The 15,587-nt window shown below is 44.3% G+C and overlaps 1 protein-coding gene across 1 annotated transcript in view; it reads right to left on the reverse strand.

The window, feature by feature from the left end:
• Positions 1-13,510, reverse strand: part of MTMR10 (myotubularin related protein 10) — a 37,251-nt gene extending 23,741 nt beyond the window's left edge. The window contains exons 1-3 of the mRNA XM_044438626.1: positions 13,349-13,510; positions 10,013-10,073; positions 51-187 (exon numbers count right to left, since the gene is read on the reverse strand). Coding sequence (XP_044294561.1) covers positions 51-187; positions 10,013-10,073; positions 13,349-13,402 — 252 coding nt within the window. The 5' untranslated portion in view covers positions 13,403-13,510. The remainder of the gene's footprint in view (positions 1-50; positions 188-10,012; positions 10,074-13,348) is intronic.
• Between the last annotated feature and the right edge of the window lie 2,077 nt (positions 13,511-15,587).

Consider the following 15,587-nt stretch of genomic DNA (forward strand, 5'->3'; position numbering starts at 1 on the left):
AAGTCAGAGTTGTACCATTTTGATTACTTAAATGAATATTGGCAACCAACCTGAAAAGGCATGGGGTCCTCTGTAATGAAGGATATCTTGAAGTTGCTGCAAACCAGTTTTCCCCACAGATCATATTGGCTTGTATCTGCTGCAATGCATTTCCTCACAAAATTCACTTCATTCACCACTATTTCACCTTAAAAGAGGACAAAAGTTGCATAGGTCACCCCAAGTATATTCAATTAATTGCAGCTGCTCACAAAGGCAGAAAAATCTCACCTATGAACTTGTGATTTTAGAAACTTTATTTACAAACATAAACAAGCTTTGAAAAACAGACTAAACCTTTTTTAAGCACTCTAGTTTTATCTGATGAAAGTATTGCTCAAGATATACTGTAGGTCCTGGAGGCAAGGAAGCAAGTATGAAACAGAGTCAATTCACAAAGGAGTTTGCACCTGGAATCTAACTATCAAATGCAAAAACATGCCTAAAGATTCCAAATATTTACCTGGACCTGGCGTCTAAGTAACCAACTTTATTTAGGATATCCAGACTTTAAAGTATCTAGACTTCATTTATTTGAAACATTTCCATACCTCATTTAATTCAAAACTTCCACGAAAGTTTACAGTTACTACTCACACACACACAGTTCTTCATGCAAAACCTTTACTTTTTCTATTCACACCCATCCAGTCCTTCAACATCTTCTCACTCGCCAGCAATATTCAACTTGCATGTGGTTAAGGACATCATATTTTCAGGCTCAGAAAGCTTCCACACTTCAGGTAAAGAAGTGTGAATGTTTAAGATTCAGCAGGTGGCAATTTCAAAGAGCGCATTCTCAGATTTGTTTAGAAATACAAGTGCTATAATAATTTTTCCTGGTGGCAGACATAACTGCTTCCAGGCGGGCCAGCGTAGCCCCTAAATACAACAGAGGGATGCCGACAGAATAGTCAAAGCGGTGCTTCCTGTTATGCTAATGAATGGCGGCTGCAGTTGCTCCCCCACAACCCACTGTGCTCCAGTGAGAAAAAGAGAGGCACAAGACAGGATGCCTGGCCGTGTAAATATGCAAGGCATTAAGACATGGGACAGAGGATTCTTATTTGTACATCTTAAGATAACCATAAGATATGATTTTTCAAACATGGTGCAAGGGGAATGCAGGCCATCTCTTCTCATACTCCCCCATTCTGAACATGCAGGGAACTGTGAGACATTGACTTGCAAAAGCCACACAAACAAAACAACTTCTTTGCACTTGTGAAATGCACAGTTTAGAAGTCTCACTTCACTAGAGAAAGGTTCAGCAGCAAAGCTATTTTGCAGGTATTTTCACACTGTGACATTTACTCTAAATTTAGTTGCAGCATTGTTTCCTCCTCTTTCCGCTTTGCAGGGACAAGCTGTTCCAAGTGCATAACGGGAGTCACTGGTGTGTGAGTAGAATAGGCAAAAAGCAGATGCAAGAGACAACAGGCAAGAAAGGAGGCTGGACTTAGCCTGCCCAGAAGCCAGAAAACACCCCTCAGCATTATTACAAAGGCATTTATATACAAACATGCCATTCAAGCTGGAAAATCTCATCCATTTTAGAAGATCCCATCCTATTTTCACTGACAAAAATCTGCCCTCAAACTTCGGTTATGATTCAGATGCCATTATTACAAAAACACGTGCAAGAGACTGGGATTTTTAAGAGAGTTGCTCTAAAGATGTTCAAGAAAACTTGATTAACCTTGCAAAGCCCTATTTTATTCCAGTGTCTACACAGAGAATTTAATACATAGGTTTATCCAGCCACCCCCTGCAAAAAACTAGCAATGTACTTTTCAGAAATCAGGCAGCATAAAATAATGCAACTACCCGATTTTAAAAGATTGTGCTGCTAGGGAAGATGGGAAAAAGAAAGACTCTATTTATATGCTTATGTCATGAAACCCTTTATAGAAGACACCACAATCACCTTACAAGCTGAGATAATATGCCTGAAAGCCTTTATAGAAGAAACCACAATCACCTTGCAAGCTGAGATAATATGCCTGCTGCCCCAATTCAGGCACTCTCTCCAAATACATTTCCTACTAATTCTCTTCCAAGATCACCTAGAAAGTAGAAAAACTGTCCTACCGCTTTTATCCCACATTGTCACCCAAGAAAAGGCTTATTTTGTTGCTTTAAGATGCATGCATACTTAGGAGTATTTTCAGTACATGCTAGATTCCTTGGAATCTGAGGCAGAATTTAAACCACCTGTTGAATCAAACATGGCAACTAGCACAGATGGGAGGAATGCGCTGAACAGGCTGAATGGTAAATATGGCAGTGGCAGCAAGAGTCTGGCATTTGTCATCTGCTCCTGGGGCTGAAAGCAAAGTGCAAATTGCAGAAATACAAACCCTACCTGCAACAATTTGACAGGCACCAGAAACAGCAAGACACCTGCTCATCAGTGAAGGGAACACACTGAAAGTTACTCCATATATTGAGCACTGAAGCTAGTTAAATACTGTATTCTGTGTGTATACCAAAGCACTTTTAAAAACTTAATTCATCTAATTTTGTGGTGGATAGTGGAGATCAATGTTATCGTTACAGGCCACCCTTTGCCAGTTCCTTTGACCATTCCCATGTTGCACTTTGGCCTCATATCATAGGGTTCCCTCCCTGTTCAGTGCTTCATGGAGCGAGTTGTCAGCAAAATCAATGGGTCCCCCAAGCACTGCAGTGGAGCAAGTCTCCCTAATATGTGAAAGGGCGAGACTGCACTAACCCCTAATGGAAATGCAACAAGAAAAGCCAAACAGGCGCACATACAGGTTAACAGATGCTCTCCAAAATGGTCTGGGACATCTTGTAACCTGATCAAGACGTTCTTTGCCGAGTTTTACACTTCTTGCTTTGACTCATCACTGGTGCTGATAATATCTGTACATTTAAACATGCACTTACATTTCCTGCAAAACACCATAATCCTTGACTAAGAAACCAAAGTCTGCTCTGCATTTCTTTTATATGAATCCTTCCAGTACATTTTGGGGATCTGGCAGCCATTTGACTGTCAACTGACAACAAAAATACTTTTGGACAAGGGAGTGGAAGGCTTGCTGGCCTTGAGGACTGCACCACACATTGGCAGGGAGCCAAAACTGCATGGGACTAAAACTATGTTCCCATCCCAATGATCCTGCACCCAAGTGGGAGGCATGGTGGGAGAAGCCACTCTGGAGTTCCCAGGGAAGGAGACTGGGCTGCCAAGGAGAGGAAGAGGCTTCCATCTGCTCACCCAGCAGGCATTGCTACTCTGGTTCCACTAATGGTGGTACAGAAGTAGGGATGTTTGGGACGAGAAAAGGATGTGGCAAAACAGTACGGATAGGTGCACGCACAAGGATTATGAAATGGAATTGGGCCTTTCATCAACCTGGAAACCTCCAGATGCGCTAAACTGCGATGGACATGCTCGCTGGGAATAACAGGGGTTGCAGTCCAACACAGCAGCTGATATGAGGAAAGCTGGAGTGCATTATAGTAGTTGGCAGTCAGCATGTACATAGCAGTCTGTTTCAGAGGAGCCTTCCCCAACCCAGTGCCCTCCAGCTGTTTTGCACAACTCCCATCAAGCATCCTAACTGATGCTCAGGAATTATAAGAACTGTAGCCAAACACCTCATGGTCACCAGACAGGGGGAATGTTAATCTCTACTTCTTCTGCAGTACATAAAACATGAAAGTAGTTCTGTATTAAAAGCAAACCATGCTCCCTTTAAAACATGTGATTTGATAAACAGTATTATGGACACCACCCGGCCAAACACAACACACGAAGTGTCATTTCCTTTACTTGAAGAGCTACATCTGTGCTTAAACTATAAGGGAGCTGACAAGATTATGCTCCTTGCATAATACAGTTCTTGTTCCAAGGGCACCTCACTACATTGTTCTTTCATCAGTATCCATGCCCCTGCCTGCTGTCCAGTGTGATTATCTCCACAGCACAGATGTGGTGATGGGGAAAGACAGGGTCAGAAACAGTCTGCTAAGGCCACCCAGAAACTGAACAGATTTAAGTAGGATGCAGTTCAAGATCTTACCTCCTGTCCTACACAATAGCTCTCTCCAGATAAAATGCTAAAAATGCACCACCGCCTAACACATTTATGTGGCAGCAACTACTACATTAATGCAGATCTCTGTGGCTGAACAGTTTACACATATCCACAAGCAGATACTAAAGAACCAAAGTATTAAAAGGAAAATCCACGGAGTTCATCAAAGCAGATTATGTCTCCTAGGCATATTCAGTCAAATGCCCTCACTAGAAGAGCTGAATATCAAAACAGAATGAGCTTATTAGCATGCGTTGCACATTTAAATGTAAATTTCCTCTAATCCACTTCTAAATTAATCTTCTGTTCTGTGCCTTCAGAAGTTATTTTGAAGTCCAGAAGGGAAAAACACAATTCAGAGGAGATTCGATTTGGAAGTCCATCAAGTGCTTTCTGCAGACCCGTTTTAGGAAATGTTCATGAACTCTGGCAATCTGTTAGTGGCCCCAAAAGGGATCTGGAAGAAACTGCACACTGCTTCATCAGTTGTTGCCACCTGTTCAGATTTTATTCAATTTAAGTTAATACTGAAGAACCAGAAAGTGATGGCGACTTACACTGAAAACACATAGAGTTATATAAAGGGCATTAGTAACATTTTCAGTAGAGCATTTGGCATTAAAAGACATGGTGAAGCTAATGCAATGAGGGGATAGGAAAATCTAAAGAAAAAAAAGAGTGTAAGACTGTCAGGTTGCCTATGGGTTAGTTGTCTTTAGTGTTAATGAGGACTTTAGAAATCGATACAATGCATGGGTAAGTGGACCCTATTTTAGGGTTAGGGTGGAAATCCAGGGTAGAGTTAGGGTTCAGAAAACTAAGGTGCTTCTGAGTGTTCTGGGGGCTAGAAGGCATTTGGAATGGCGAGGTATAATGAGCTGGGCTGAAAAAACTCCGGAGCATGAGGATTGTATAAATCAGAATGATCCATCAGTCAGTGAGCCCTATTTTACGGTTAAAGTGGAAATCCAGGGTAGGGTTAGGGTTTGGGGAATACAGAGTTGGGGAATACAGAGTTTTTGAGTCTTAATTGTTCTGAATTTAAAAGAAAGTTGTCCCAACCAGATCAGTGAGTCCTACACAAAGTTCAGCGCCCCCTTGATCATTCACTCCCTTGCCTCCTCTCCACAGCAAAGCTGTGCATCACCCCAAGGTGCGCCAGAACTTCTGACTCAACTGCACGGCACTAATACACCTGTCTGCTCAGAAGTAACTGGATTCGCTTGAGTTCTTACTCCCCTGTGAGAGCGCATAAGAATGCCCCCCCCCCCAACACACACACACTGTTACCTGTGAGCAAGTCTGAACGGGGCTCAGTTGTAACAACCTTTTCTAACATGGTGCCTGCTAGATGTCTGGGACCAAAACTCCCAGCATTCCTGCCCACTGGCCATGTTGACTGGAGCTGAAGGGAACTGGAGCCCTCAATATCTATACAATATTCCAGGCTGGGGACAGCTAATATGGGCACACGTTCTCTGAACTCATATAATTAGGGCACAACCCAGCACATTTTTAGACAGAAAAGTCTTCCCGCAACTCCTGGCATTCCCCAGTTAACACAGTCTGGTGGGAACACTGGGAATTGTAGGACTTAATTTCTATCTAAACATTTATATGACCGTGACTGGAATCGATTCAGGCTTGAAAAGTATGTGCACTTAATGGAAGTAATTCCCATTGAACTCAGCCTCCAAAGTAGAGATATACTAGATCACATTGTAACCCTACACTGAAAGGCATAATACAAGAGAGCTCTCCAGTCTTAAGGCCAGCAAAGGAAAAAAAATAGCAGTACATGAATTAGTGGCTTCGACCAAAACCTATGTTATCAGTTGAATTATAGCAAGTATGTGAGCAAGGACATAGTCAGATAATTCAGTAATTTGTACCAATCCAAAATGCAATTTAAAATGGATGACAGACCTGCTCTGTAGTTTTACCTTTCTTTAAAACTTTGTACACAGACTCTGTTGGGAAGTCCCTGTCATGTAAATGATAGCATCTTACCAGATGAACTATCCCAACCTCAAAATCACCAAAATAGTAAGTAATCCCTGGGCATCCAACCACAAGTGTAAATGTTTGTTTTAGCTCTTAATATAGAACAGCACACATTGTAACAATATGCCTATGATTAAACTCTAGTTTAGAAACACGTTGACGACAATGTTACACTTTTGTTCAATGCAATTATAAAACAGGTAAGAACCAAGAAAAAGAAAAAGATGGCACTTCAAAAAACCTAAAATTACATCCAGAGGGTTTCCTGAAGCGTTTAGAGGGTGGGAGGACAAAGACACAAAAACTGTTGTGATGATTAAGTTGGAATGATAAGAACTATTAATTTCAGCCACTAAGAAGGAAGAGTGATTTGAACTTTCTAATTCACATATTTTCTAAACAAGCATGCATACCAACTGGCTGCAATCACAAATTAAATATGCCTTTTAGCAGCAACAGAGCCTACAAAATACGCGAAAGTATGCTTAAGGCTCGGTCATACGCACGTTTACGCAGAAAAAGTCCCAGAACTTCCAGACTGCTCAGCACTATGGGAACTTTTCTTGTGTAAAAATGAGAAGAACAGGCCCTTAAAAAAACCATTTAGTCCATCTACCTTTTGCATCACAAAATTTACAACTGCCTCTTAAGATGAGATTGTAAAACTAGGTGTTTTCCCATCATCATAAATGTGCAAGGACACTAAGGGTGACCATTCACTTGATGCAACAATGTCCAGAACTTTCCAGAAGGAAGGGCAGGTTGTTACTCAACAGAAGAGAGTTACCCCATGAGAAATTAAATCTCCATTCAGGTTGGCAACTATGCGAATATTCATGTTTTCCTCAATACTATGGCATATTTTTGCCTCCTGTTTTTGCCCTCAGTCAAAACAGTGAAATATAACTAAACTGGACAAATGGGAAGGGGCTCCCATCATGCCCTACTGCTGTCTATTGCTAAAATAACATGCTGTTATTTTTGCCAAGACTCTTGCACATCAAATGCATGCAATATATTTATAAAAACTTTAAATAAGTAAGTAAATCTGATCAACCAACTTGAGGCTTGTCTGCATTTTCTACTGATTACTCAGCAGCCATGACTACAATCCCATCCCTGATAAAGCAAATGAACTAATTTACCCTTAAGCAGATGTAAGAGGCTTTGAAGTCTTAAGTCAGACCACCTGCCATCAATCTCGCTTGCTTATCAATAATATATCCACAACTCGATCCAGAGGGATCGTAATTTTTCAGGAAAAGGAAGGAGAGAAATCTAGCTTTTGCTAACGCTTTAGTGTTCAGGTCTTCACGGTCAAGTTACAGGACCCACATAGTTAAAAAGAAAAATCTGCCATCTCTAGCTGGCAACATGCTGCGAGGATGCCTGGACAGGCAAGAAGCCACAGCAGCCTCTTTTCCCTGCCTCCATGTGTGCTCCTCGTCTGCCACGTGACACGCTGAGATCACGAGATTTTAATTAGCCAACACACATTAAAAGACCTTCACCCTGTGCCCACAGTTTTGCAGCTCCTCCTCTTCTTCATAACTTCCATCTCGCAGTGTGTCCAGATAATCCAACCCCCGCTTTCAGCAGACTGTACTTTGAAGGATCAGCAAACCTTCAGCCCAACTTGTTCTCCAACAGCCATCATCACCCACCGTTGCCTGCCACTTTAGAAGGTTGTACGAATGCATACCGTGGGCCAAAGCTCGAGTCATTATGCATGCAGAGAGCTGGACCTCTCTTTCAACGAAGAAGAACGACTTCTGCTAACTTCAGATCTGAAGCAGGTTGAACTCCTTTAAGCTAACTTGCAGGCAGAGCTGCCTACAGATGGTCGTACTAAAATTATGGAGGAACCGTTCCTCGGGGGAGTGTGAATTCTCCCACATGGGTTTCTTTTAAGACCACAGCAACTCACAGCCCTGCAACTGCTCGCACTCTCACATAGCCCAGAAGTAGGGAATCTGTTGCCAAGTGTGGAGAAATTCAAATTCTGATAAATCACAAAGCATGAAGAAACTACACTTTGTGCGCAGTCATTGAATGCAGCCAAGGCACGTGTGTGATAACCCAGCACCTCTCTGGGTTTGTGACCACATCAGTTAGGACAGAGACCAATAGTTCTGTAAACCAAGGTTCAGCACAGAGAAAGTCAGATTTAAACACCACGGCTAATTATTTGTGCACTTCTGTATGAATGTTTGCCAGTTTTCTTCCACAGTGAAATGCTTGAAGCTGCAGTTTGGACAATTCAGTGACCATCTTGACCTCAGCAAGAGCTGAGGTTAGAAGGTCACTTCTTCAATCCTTAGAGAGCTGTTTTAGAACTTTCATCTGCAGCATAAAGCATATTACAGGTCTTTAAACAAATTATGCTTAAGTCATAAACGGCCATTTCTGGAATGCAACTAAGTGTTGCTCTGCACAACTATGACACTTATCCTGCAAAGCTAATTTTGAAAAATAAAGCTGCGAGAAAAGCATCTATGACACTTTCTTCACAAGTTGCAGAAGCTGCTACAAAATGCTAGTGCTTCAGATGTTACAAGCAACCGGCAGTGGTCAACAAATTTTAGCTTGGCGTGTTAGGCAAAGACAATACTCCCATCGCTCCAGCCGCATCCCTTCCCCAAGTCCAATAGCATGTTTGCGGGACTCGAGTTAGTCTTTTGCAGAAAGTGCAAGGTCCAAAAGCTTAGGAAAAAGGAGAAAGCAACCCTCCTTTCTTCTGCAGGGCAGGAAGAAAGCCTGAAGGCAGCTTCCATCCACAGTGGTACTTTTGCAGAAAGAGTGTTCACCAATAAGTTGCTACTTGTGCTTCTCCAAAAGCCTAACAGGAAGGAAAAGTTGTCATTTTCCCCCTTTCTCCACCCTTCCAGTGTTCTCTGAAGAAAAGACTAGGTGCTTTCCCCCTCCTGTCACAAAGTTGCAAGAGGCAGAAGTTGAAAGGCACTGCCACTATCAAGAACTAAAAGGATGGAAACTACTTCTCCTTTCTTCTCCATGCTCTAGAAGAAAAGATGGTTTTGTTTCCACCGTGAGTTGAAAGTTTTCAAATAAACAGTTGGCCATAACCATTCACTGCTTCCAGAGAAAAACCAGTGGAAGGAAGAGAGAAAACCTATGAGGGATTGCTTTTCTCTTCCCATTTACTTTTTGCAAGATGGAGAGGCAAGACTGGCACTTTTTGCACAGCTCCCAACTCAGAGCAAAACCATTGTTCCTTTCTTCACCTTTCTTGAAGCAAGAAAAATAGAGACGGCTGTCACCCCAGCAAGCTGGGCATTTGCAGGGAACGGAAGCACAACCTTTCCCTGCTGCCACCTTTAAAAAAAAGCCGGAACAGTAAGTGAAAAAAGTTGCCCTTTGTTTCTTCCTTTAGTACCAAGGGAGAATGGATCTTCTCCATAAACGGAAGTGAAACTTTCCTTTCTCACTGAAGAACCAAGGAGGAAAGAAGAGGTGGGGGAGCTTCCCACTGGCAGGGCTTTTGCTGAAAGCAGGGGTGCTTACCAGATGGGGCAAGGGCATACATAAAACAAAACATAAAAATGTTTTAATAAATAATAAATAAATAAATACACACAGAGCATGGAGAGGAGTGGATTTACCAGGTTCTGAATATGGGCTTTTTCAATGAAGAATGGCCAATTAGACAAGGGAGAGTTCTTCTTAAGGAGGAGGGGAAGGGGAAGTATGAACATGTACAGAAGTTGGAATAACTTCAGGCTACCAATTAAACAGAGAACACCCCAATTTTCAAGAGGAGCAGATGTCTGGATAAAGATTAAGCACAAGCAACAACAAAGAGGATCGAAAAACACCTGGAAGATTTGCAGCAGAAACTTTCTGGGCCAAAGCTCCTGCCGGCAGATGCACAGAATGCTTACCTGGCAGGAGGGCTGGCTCCAGTTTCTTAAGCCTGGGCTCTGGCGTTATCCTGTCTTCAGCCTGCAACACAGAACAACAGAAGTACAGCATGAAGTAATACTTAATAACATCATCTGCAAATTTTTGTAGAGTTGAGGCCTAACCTTTATGTTTTTTTTTTAGCAAACAGGGCTGTCTAACTGTGGACATTTTGACATGCATTTAATCACAAGATTGCCCCAAGTCAAAAGTGATTTGGCAGCACAGAAGAACACAAACAGGGTTTACCTACAGTTAGGAAGAGATACACCTGTGCTGCTAGACAACAGAACGCTGCTCTTCCAGCAAGCTGTGTAAGAGCAATCCTGTCAGCTTGGCTTTGTACATTTGACTGGCAAATAACTGAATTCCACCTTCTAGTATGGAAGCACAGTCAGTCCTAGCTCAGTACACATTTATCTCCATCACTGGCTGGGCTGAACATTTTGTGCATGTTACATTTTTATGCGAAGACCTAAATGCTCAGCATATGGAACTAACCCAGCCTTCCATTTTTGGCAGTTACGGCAAAGCATACAAGAAATGAAATACAGTCTGTATCGACTTGGCCCTGCAAAGGAGGAAATACATGCTCCAGTCATGGTAAATTCATAAGCATATTAATAGGTTATGATAATATGATTTTGGCATCCGGGGAATTACCCCATGCTTGGCTATTCCAGGAGAAATAGGTCACTGTTTTCAAATTATCTCTCACGGTTCACACACATAGCCTTGTCTTTTTTTTTTTTTTTTTTTAACAAAGGCAGCTGGTATATTAAAATATTAAACTCTTTTTGCAGCACTCAATTTCAGAAACTGAAAACAAAGCTGTCAATACAATTTGAATATGCATGACCAGAAATAATAAAATTCACCACTACTTTTTAAAAATTGCCATCTTGAAAACATGGTCAAGAGTAAGAGAAGAGATGGAAAAAAGTATTCTTTTTTCCATCAAGAACCAAGGGGGTAGGAAAAGGGCAAAAAAAAAAAAAAAAAGATTATCCTGGATCCAGCCCTTCCTCGGGGCTTCTTGGGATGACCCAAAACTTCTTCAATGGCAGAGGCAACACCAGAAGCTTGGTCCCATTAACACTGTGCCATTGTATGATGCAAAGTTAGGTATACATTCTCACAAGCACTGGGGAAAGAGGGGATGATAATGAGCCTTTGGGGTTCATAGGCAGCACACCACCACGTGCCCCTTCCTGGGGAACCACAGCAAGAAGGGCTATTGTCTTCAAGTGCCAACTGGGTGCTTTCCATGGGCACACGGTCTGCTACTGTGGGAAACAGGCAGCTGGCCTAGATGGAGTCTGATCCAACAGGGACCTTCTTATGTGATAAAGCCAGGTAGGCTGCTCTCTACATGGTAGGAACAAGGGAGTGAACATCCCCTCCTTGCTGAAGACATTGTTCACTCGTTTAGTCCAAAGGCTGGGAACCGCATTTTAAAACCAACAAAAAAAAGTTAGTAAGCAAGTTGTGACAAGAACACGTGTCAGCTTTTCCTTTTCTGGTTGTGTCCATGCATGCTAACACGAAACAGTACCCACCCTTTCTAAAACTAGCAGTTCCCACCCCAAATTTTTTTGAATTAAATTACTCATACAGTAGAGCTCACGGTGAAGTCACACTTTGTCATAGGGGAGAAAAAAAGTCCTCCCATTAATTTTAACAATACCTTTCATCTGTTTTAAGAAACCAAATATAATTTTAATGGCAAAACAGTTTGGAAAGCAGGACATCTATCTTTGTTAAAATGATTGTTGCTTATACCACAATTAATTGTACCAAAACCAGTGTCAAACATCTCTGGTACATGTCTACTGCCACAAAATCCAACTATAGTAACCAATGGGAGTATTTTAAACCCTCAAACAGGATTTTGAAAAGCAAACTTTGAGTGACTCATTGTTTGTTTAGATTGTAGCTTTTAGCAATGTATTCCAAAACAGTGAAGGTATTTTAAAAAATCAGAAACCCAAGAAAAACATAAAAATATTTGGGCCTGTTAATAAATCTGAACATAAATTAACTGGCTCCAAGAGTGTTATTTTTGTTGCACTGATATACTGTATCTATAGTACCTTATGTGCAGTTTCTCTCCAACTTCTACATGCTAGAGTACAGAACTGTAGGTCTCTTAAATATCTACCTCTTACATGTACACTGTGTGTTTTTAAGATAGCACAGCTGTGCTTTTAACACACTAAGCAATACTACCTGAACACACATTAACCAGTTCTCCAAATTATTAACTAGAGAACTCCTAGGAATTGAGTTGTCGTGGGGGAAGCCAACCAGAGGTGTGATCTGTCAAGATAAAAAGAACCTAAGACAACAAAACCACAACAGCAATGTTGCCAAGCCAATGAGAAGACCACATCTTTAAAGGAACTACCAAGGAATGAGCAGGGAAGTAGCTGCACACAAGAACCCTTTCACAAGACTGAAACTGGGGTCCTTCCCATCCCAGTATCCCAAAGTTGTCACAGCATCAACAACTAGGGAGGCAGAACCCACCATGTATTATCGATTTCAGACAAATGCATGCAAGAATTTTAAAAAGGGAGAAATGCATTCTTGAGAAGTGGAAAAGCATGTCATTCAACTCTTTCCCCCAGCGTGTGGTATTCCTTCCTAGTGGGGTATTCCCACGCCATTTCACTAAGCACAAGGGGAAGCTGGATCTGTAGAAACAAAGGAAAGAAAGACCAGGCAGGGGGAGTTTGCAAAGAATGCACCACTTGCGAGGGCATGGCCCAGAGCTGCCGAATTAGCTGCGGAAAACCCCCAAACCAAAGCAGATGTTTCTGGCATTCCGACACTTACCAGCCGCCACACTCGGATGCATTTATTTCGTTTTATTTAAAGCTTTTCCATCCCGCCCGTCACAACGCCCAGAGCGATGCGATCAGCAGGGATGTTCTGCTCCCCGCCCCTTCTGCCAGGTGCAAGGTCGGCATGGCGGCGCCGCCTCCGTGCCCGCACAGCCCAGGCTTCCCCGGGGAAAGAGGCGCCCCCGGACTCCTAGGGAGCCCGGCCGCTCGGAGGCACGGCCGGGGCTCCGCACGAGCGGCGGCTCCCCGAAGTGTCCCGGGGGCGCGCTGGAATACAGCTCCCATCGCCCGCAGCCGCACAGGGCGGGCGAGGGCAGCCGAGCGGGGCAGCGCCGGGGGCGGGCGTGCAGCAGGTCGAGCAGCCGTGCTGCCGCCCCGGGCACGACGCGTCCCGCGCAGGGCCCCAGAAAAAGGCGCCCCCGCGCCTCGCCTCGCCCCGGGCCCACCCTGCCGCGCCGCCGCGCTCGTTACCTGAGGCAAAAGGTAGGACCTGAAGGTGGCCCTGGGCGGCCTGAGGGAGAACATGACGCCGGCGGCCCCGAGGCGGCCGCTCTGCCCGCTCCCCGGCCCTTCCTCCGCTCCCCGGCCTCTCGCCGCTCCGGCCTGCCTGCTGCCCCACCTCGCGGAGCGGAGCGGAGGGGAGGGAGGGAGGGGAGCGGAGCGCCGGGGTCGGCCGGGCCGGGCTGGGCCTGGCCTGCCTCGGCTCGCCCCGCCCCCGCCGTCACGCGCGCTGCCGCGCCTCCCCCGGCGCCGGCCCGCGGCCCGAGCCCCGCCCCGCGGAGGGCGGAGCCGCAGCAGGGGCAGACCAATGGGTGAGGCTCTCTCCCTGCGCCGCCGCCCGTCTCCTAGCAACTACCCTTCGCTCGGGTCTGCGCGGACTGTGGGTAGCGAGAGGGACGGGCGGCAGCCTCGAACGGCAGAGCGGAGGGGACAAAAGACCTCGGCGCGACTCTGAGTTTTTGTTAAGGGGGTCTGCAAAGGATTCTGGGAAGGGAGGGCTGGGTGCCACCTTCTGAGCACCGCTGCGAGGGGGGGCGCCGGGGTGGGTCTCTTCTGGCCCAGGTGTGGGGAGAGGGAGGCCTACAACGCCCATCATCCGTCACCCTTGGCCGTGCAGGTTTGGGCTGATGGGAGCTGTAGGCCAGCATAGCTGGAGGTACCCATGTTAGCAAGCAGCAAATAAGCTTGAATCCTTAAGTTTGAATGGCCTTTGCACAAATACGTTTTATTGTGTATTATCCCGTTTATTGTAAATGCGGGAGGCTCTTTTTGTCTCCTCATGGCAAGCGTTTGAGTGCATGATAGGCTTCCTTCGTTGACTTCACTGGTGTATGTGTTCGTTGTAATTGCCCTAATTTTATTCTGCTTCTCAGGCGAACAAAGCTTCCAGAAGTGGCTCTCATCAATTAAAGGATATGGGGCCTCCGCCACCTCCCTTGGAAGCTCACTCCATCAGTGAGGGCATTCAAGGAAAGAATGGACAGTCACATGCTGGGGATCCCATGAGTGGAGCCGGCTAGAGCTGGGGGTCAGACTAGATGACCTGGGGGTCAGACAAAATCCCATCTGACTGACTGCATTTCTGTGTTTCTAAAGAAGAAAGCAAGACTGGTGCTTCTGCTGATGTTTTGCAAAAGATAGGACCCAACAGTGAGAACAGCAGGGAGACCACTTCGGGCATGGGCAGAATTTCAGCTGCTTAAACCCATGCAACTGCCTGATCTGATTTTAGTGGGAGCTGCTCCAGGCCTTGACAACAACAGGGAACAAGGACAGAATATGTTACCTAAATGACTTACCAATGTCTAGCATGCAATTTACATGCCTGGGTTAGATTTTAGCGTGACTTGATTTTAAGAATCGCTTGTAATCTGCTTTGAGAGATTCTGGAGAGCTAGAAAGTGAGATGGAAATGTTGATCTGTGAATTTATTTATCCAAAACAAGTGAGAGCTGGAGTTTGCAGATTCAGCACTGCAGCTAGCAGATGCTTTAGTTTCCCTTGGTCAGACCTCACCCACGGCAATGAACTTCATACCATCAATAATAATAATAATATAGGAGTCTGTGTAATTTCAAGAGTCTTGTTAATCATCATGAGCAGTGTTGCCCATTTGAGTCCAACAGTTGTAATTCATGCCTGTGTTAACAGTTATAAAAGCAACAAAATGCCACTTTGTGTTATTAGTCAGCTGGAGCTGCTTGTAAGAAATCCTCCTTGGATTAAACCCTGGTAGGTAGGTCTCCTCTCACCATTCTTAGCAAAACCCACCCCTGAGTTCCATCCTGTTTTTCCTCATTAGGGTTTTTGTTTGACAGTTTTCAAGATACAGTAGTAAATAATGCTCTCTTTCCCAGCATTTTGGCACTGCGTGCTTTCAAGCTTCAGGACCTTTCTATTTTAGGGAAGAAAGTTCTACAAGACCCAGCAACATTTCTTTTGATTTCACAATCAAGAGCCTTTCCAGATGAACAGGGAGGGAAGAAGCACATTCATTTTACAGCAGTGCTTCTCCTAGGAAACAAGCATGGATACTTACTGGGCAGCAGAAAACACCTGAGAGGGTGGACAGTTTAGCAGAGGGACAGACGTTTTCTTTCACGTGGCAGTTATGTAGTACTTTGACTTCCCCTCAAAGAAACTGCAAATCAATTTTTATTATAATTCTGGCCCCATCTTTGTCTAGTTGCATTTGGAAGGAGGTTCTACA

This window comes from Varanus komodoensis, unplaced genomic scaffold (assembly GCF_004798865.1).
Source record: "Varanus komodoensis strain SLA01 unplaced genomic scaffold, ASM479886v1 scaffold33, whole genome shotgun sequence".
NCBI lineage: Eukaryota > Metazoa > Chordata > Lepidosauria > Squamata > Varanidae > Varanus > Varanus komodoensis.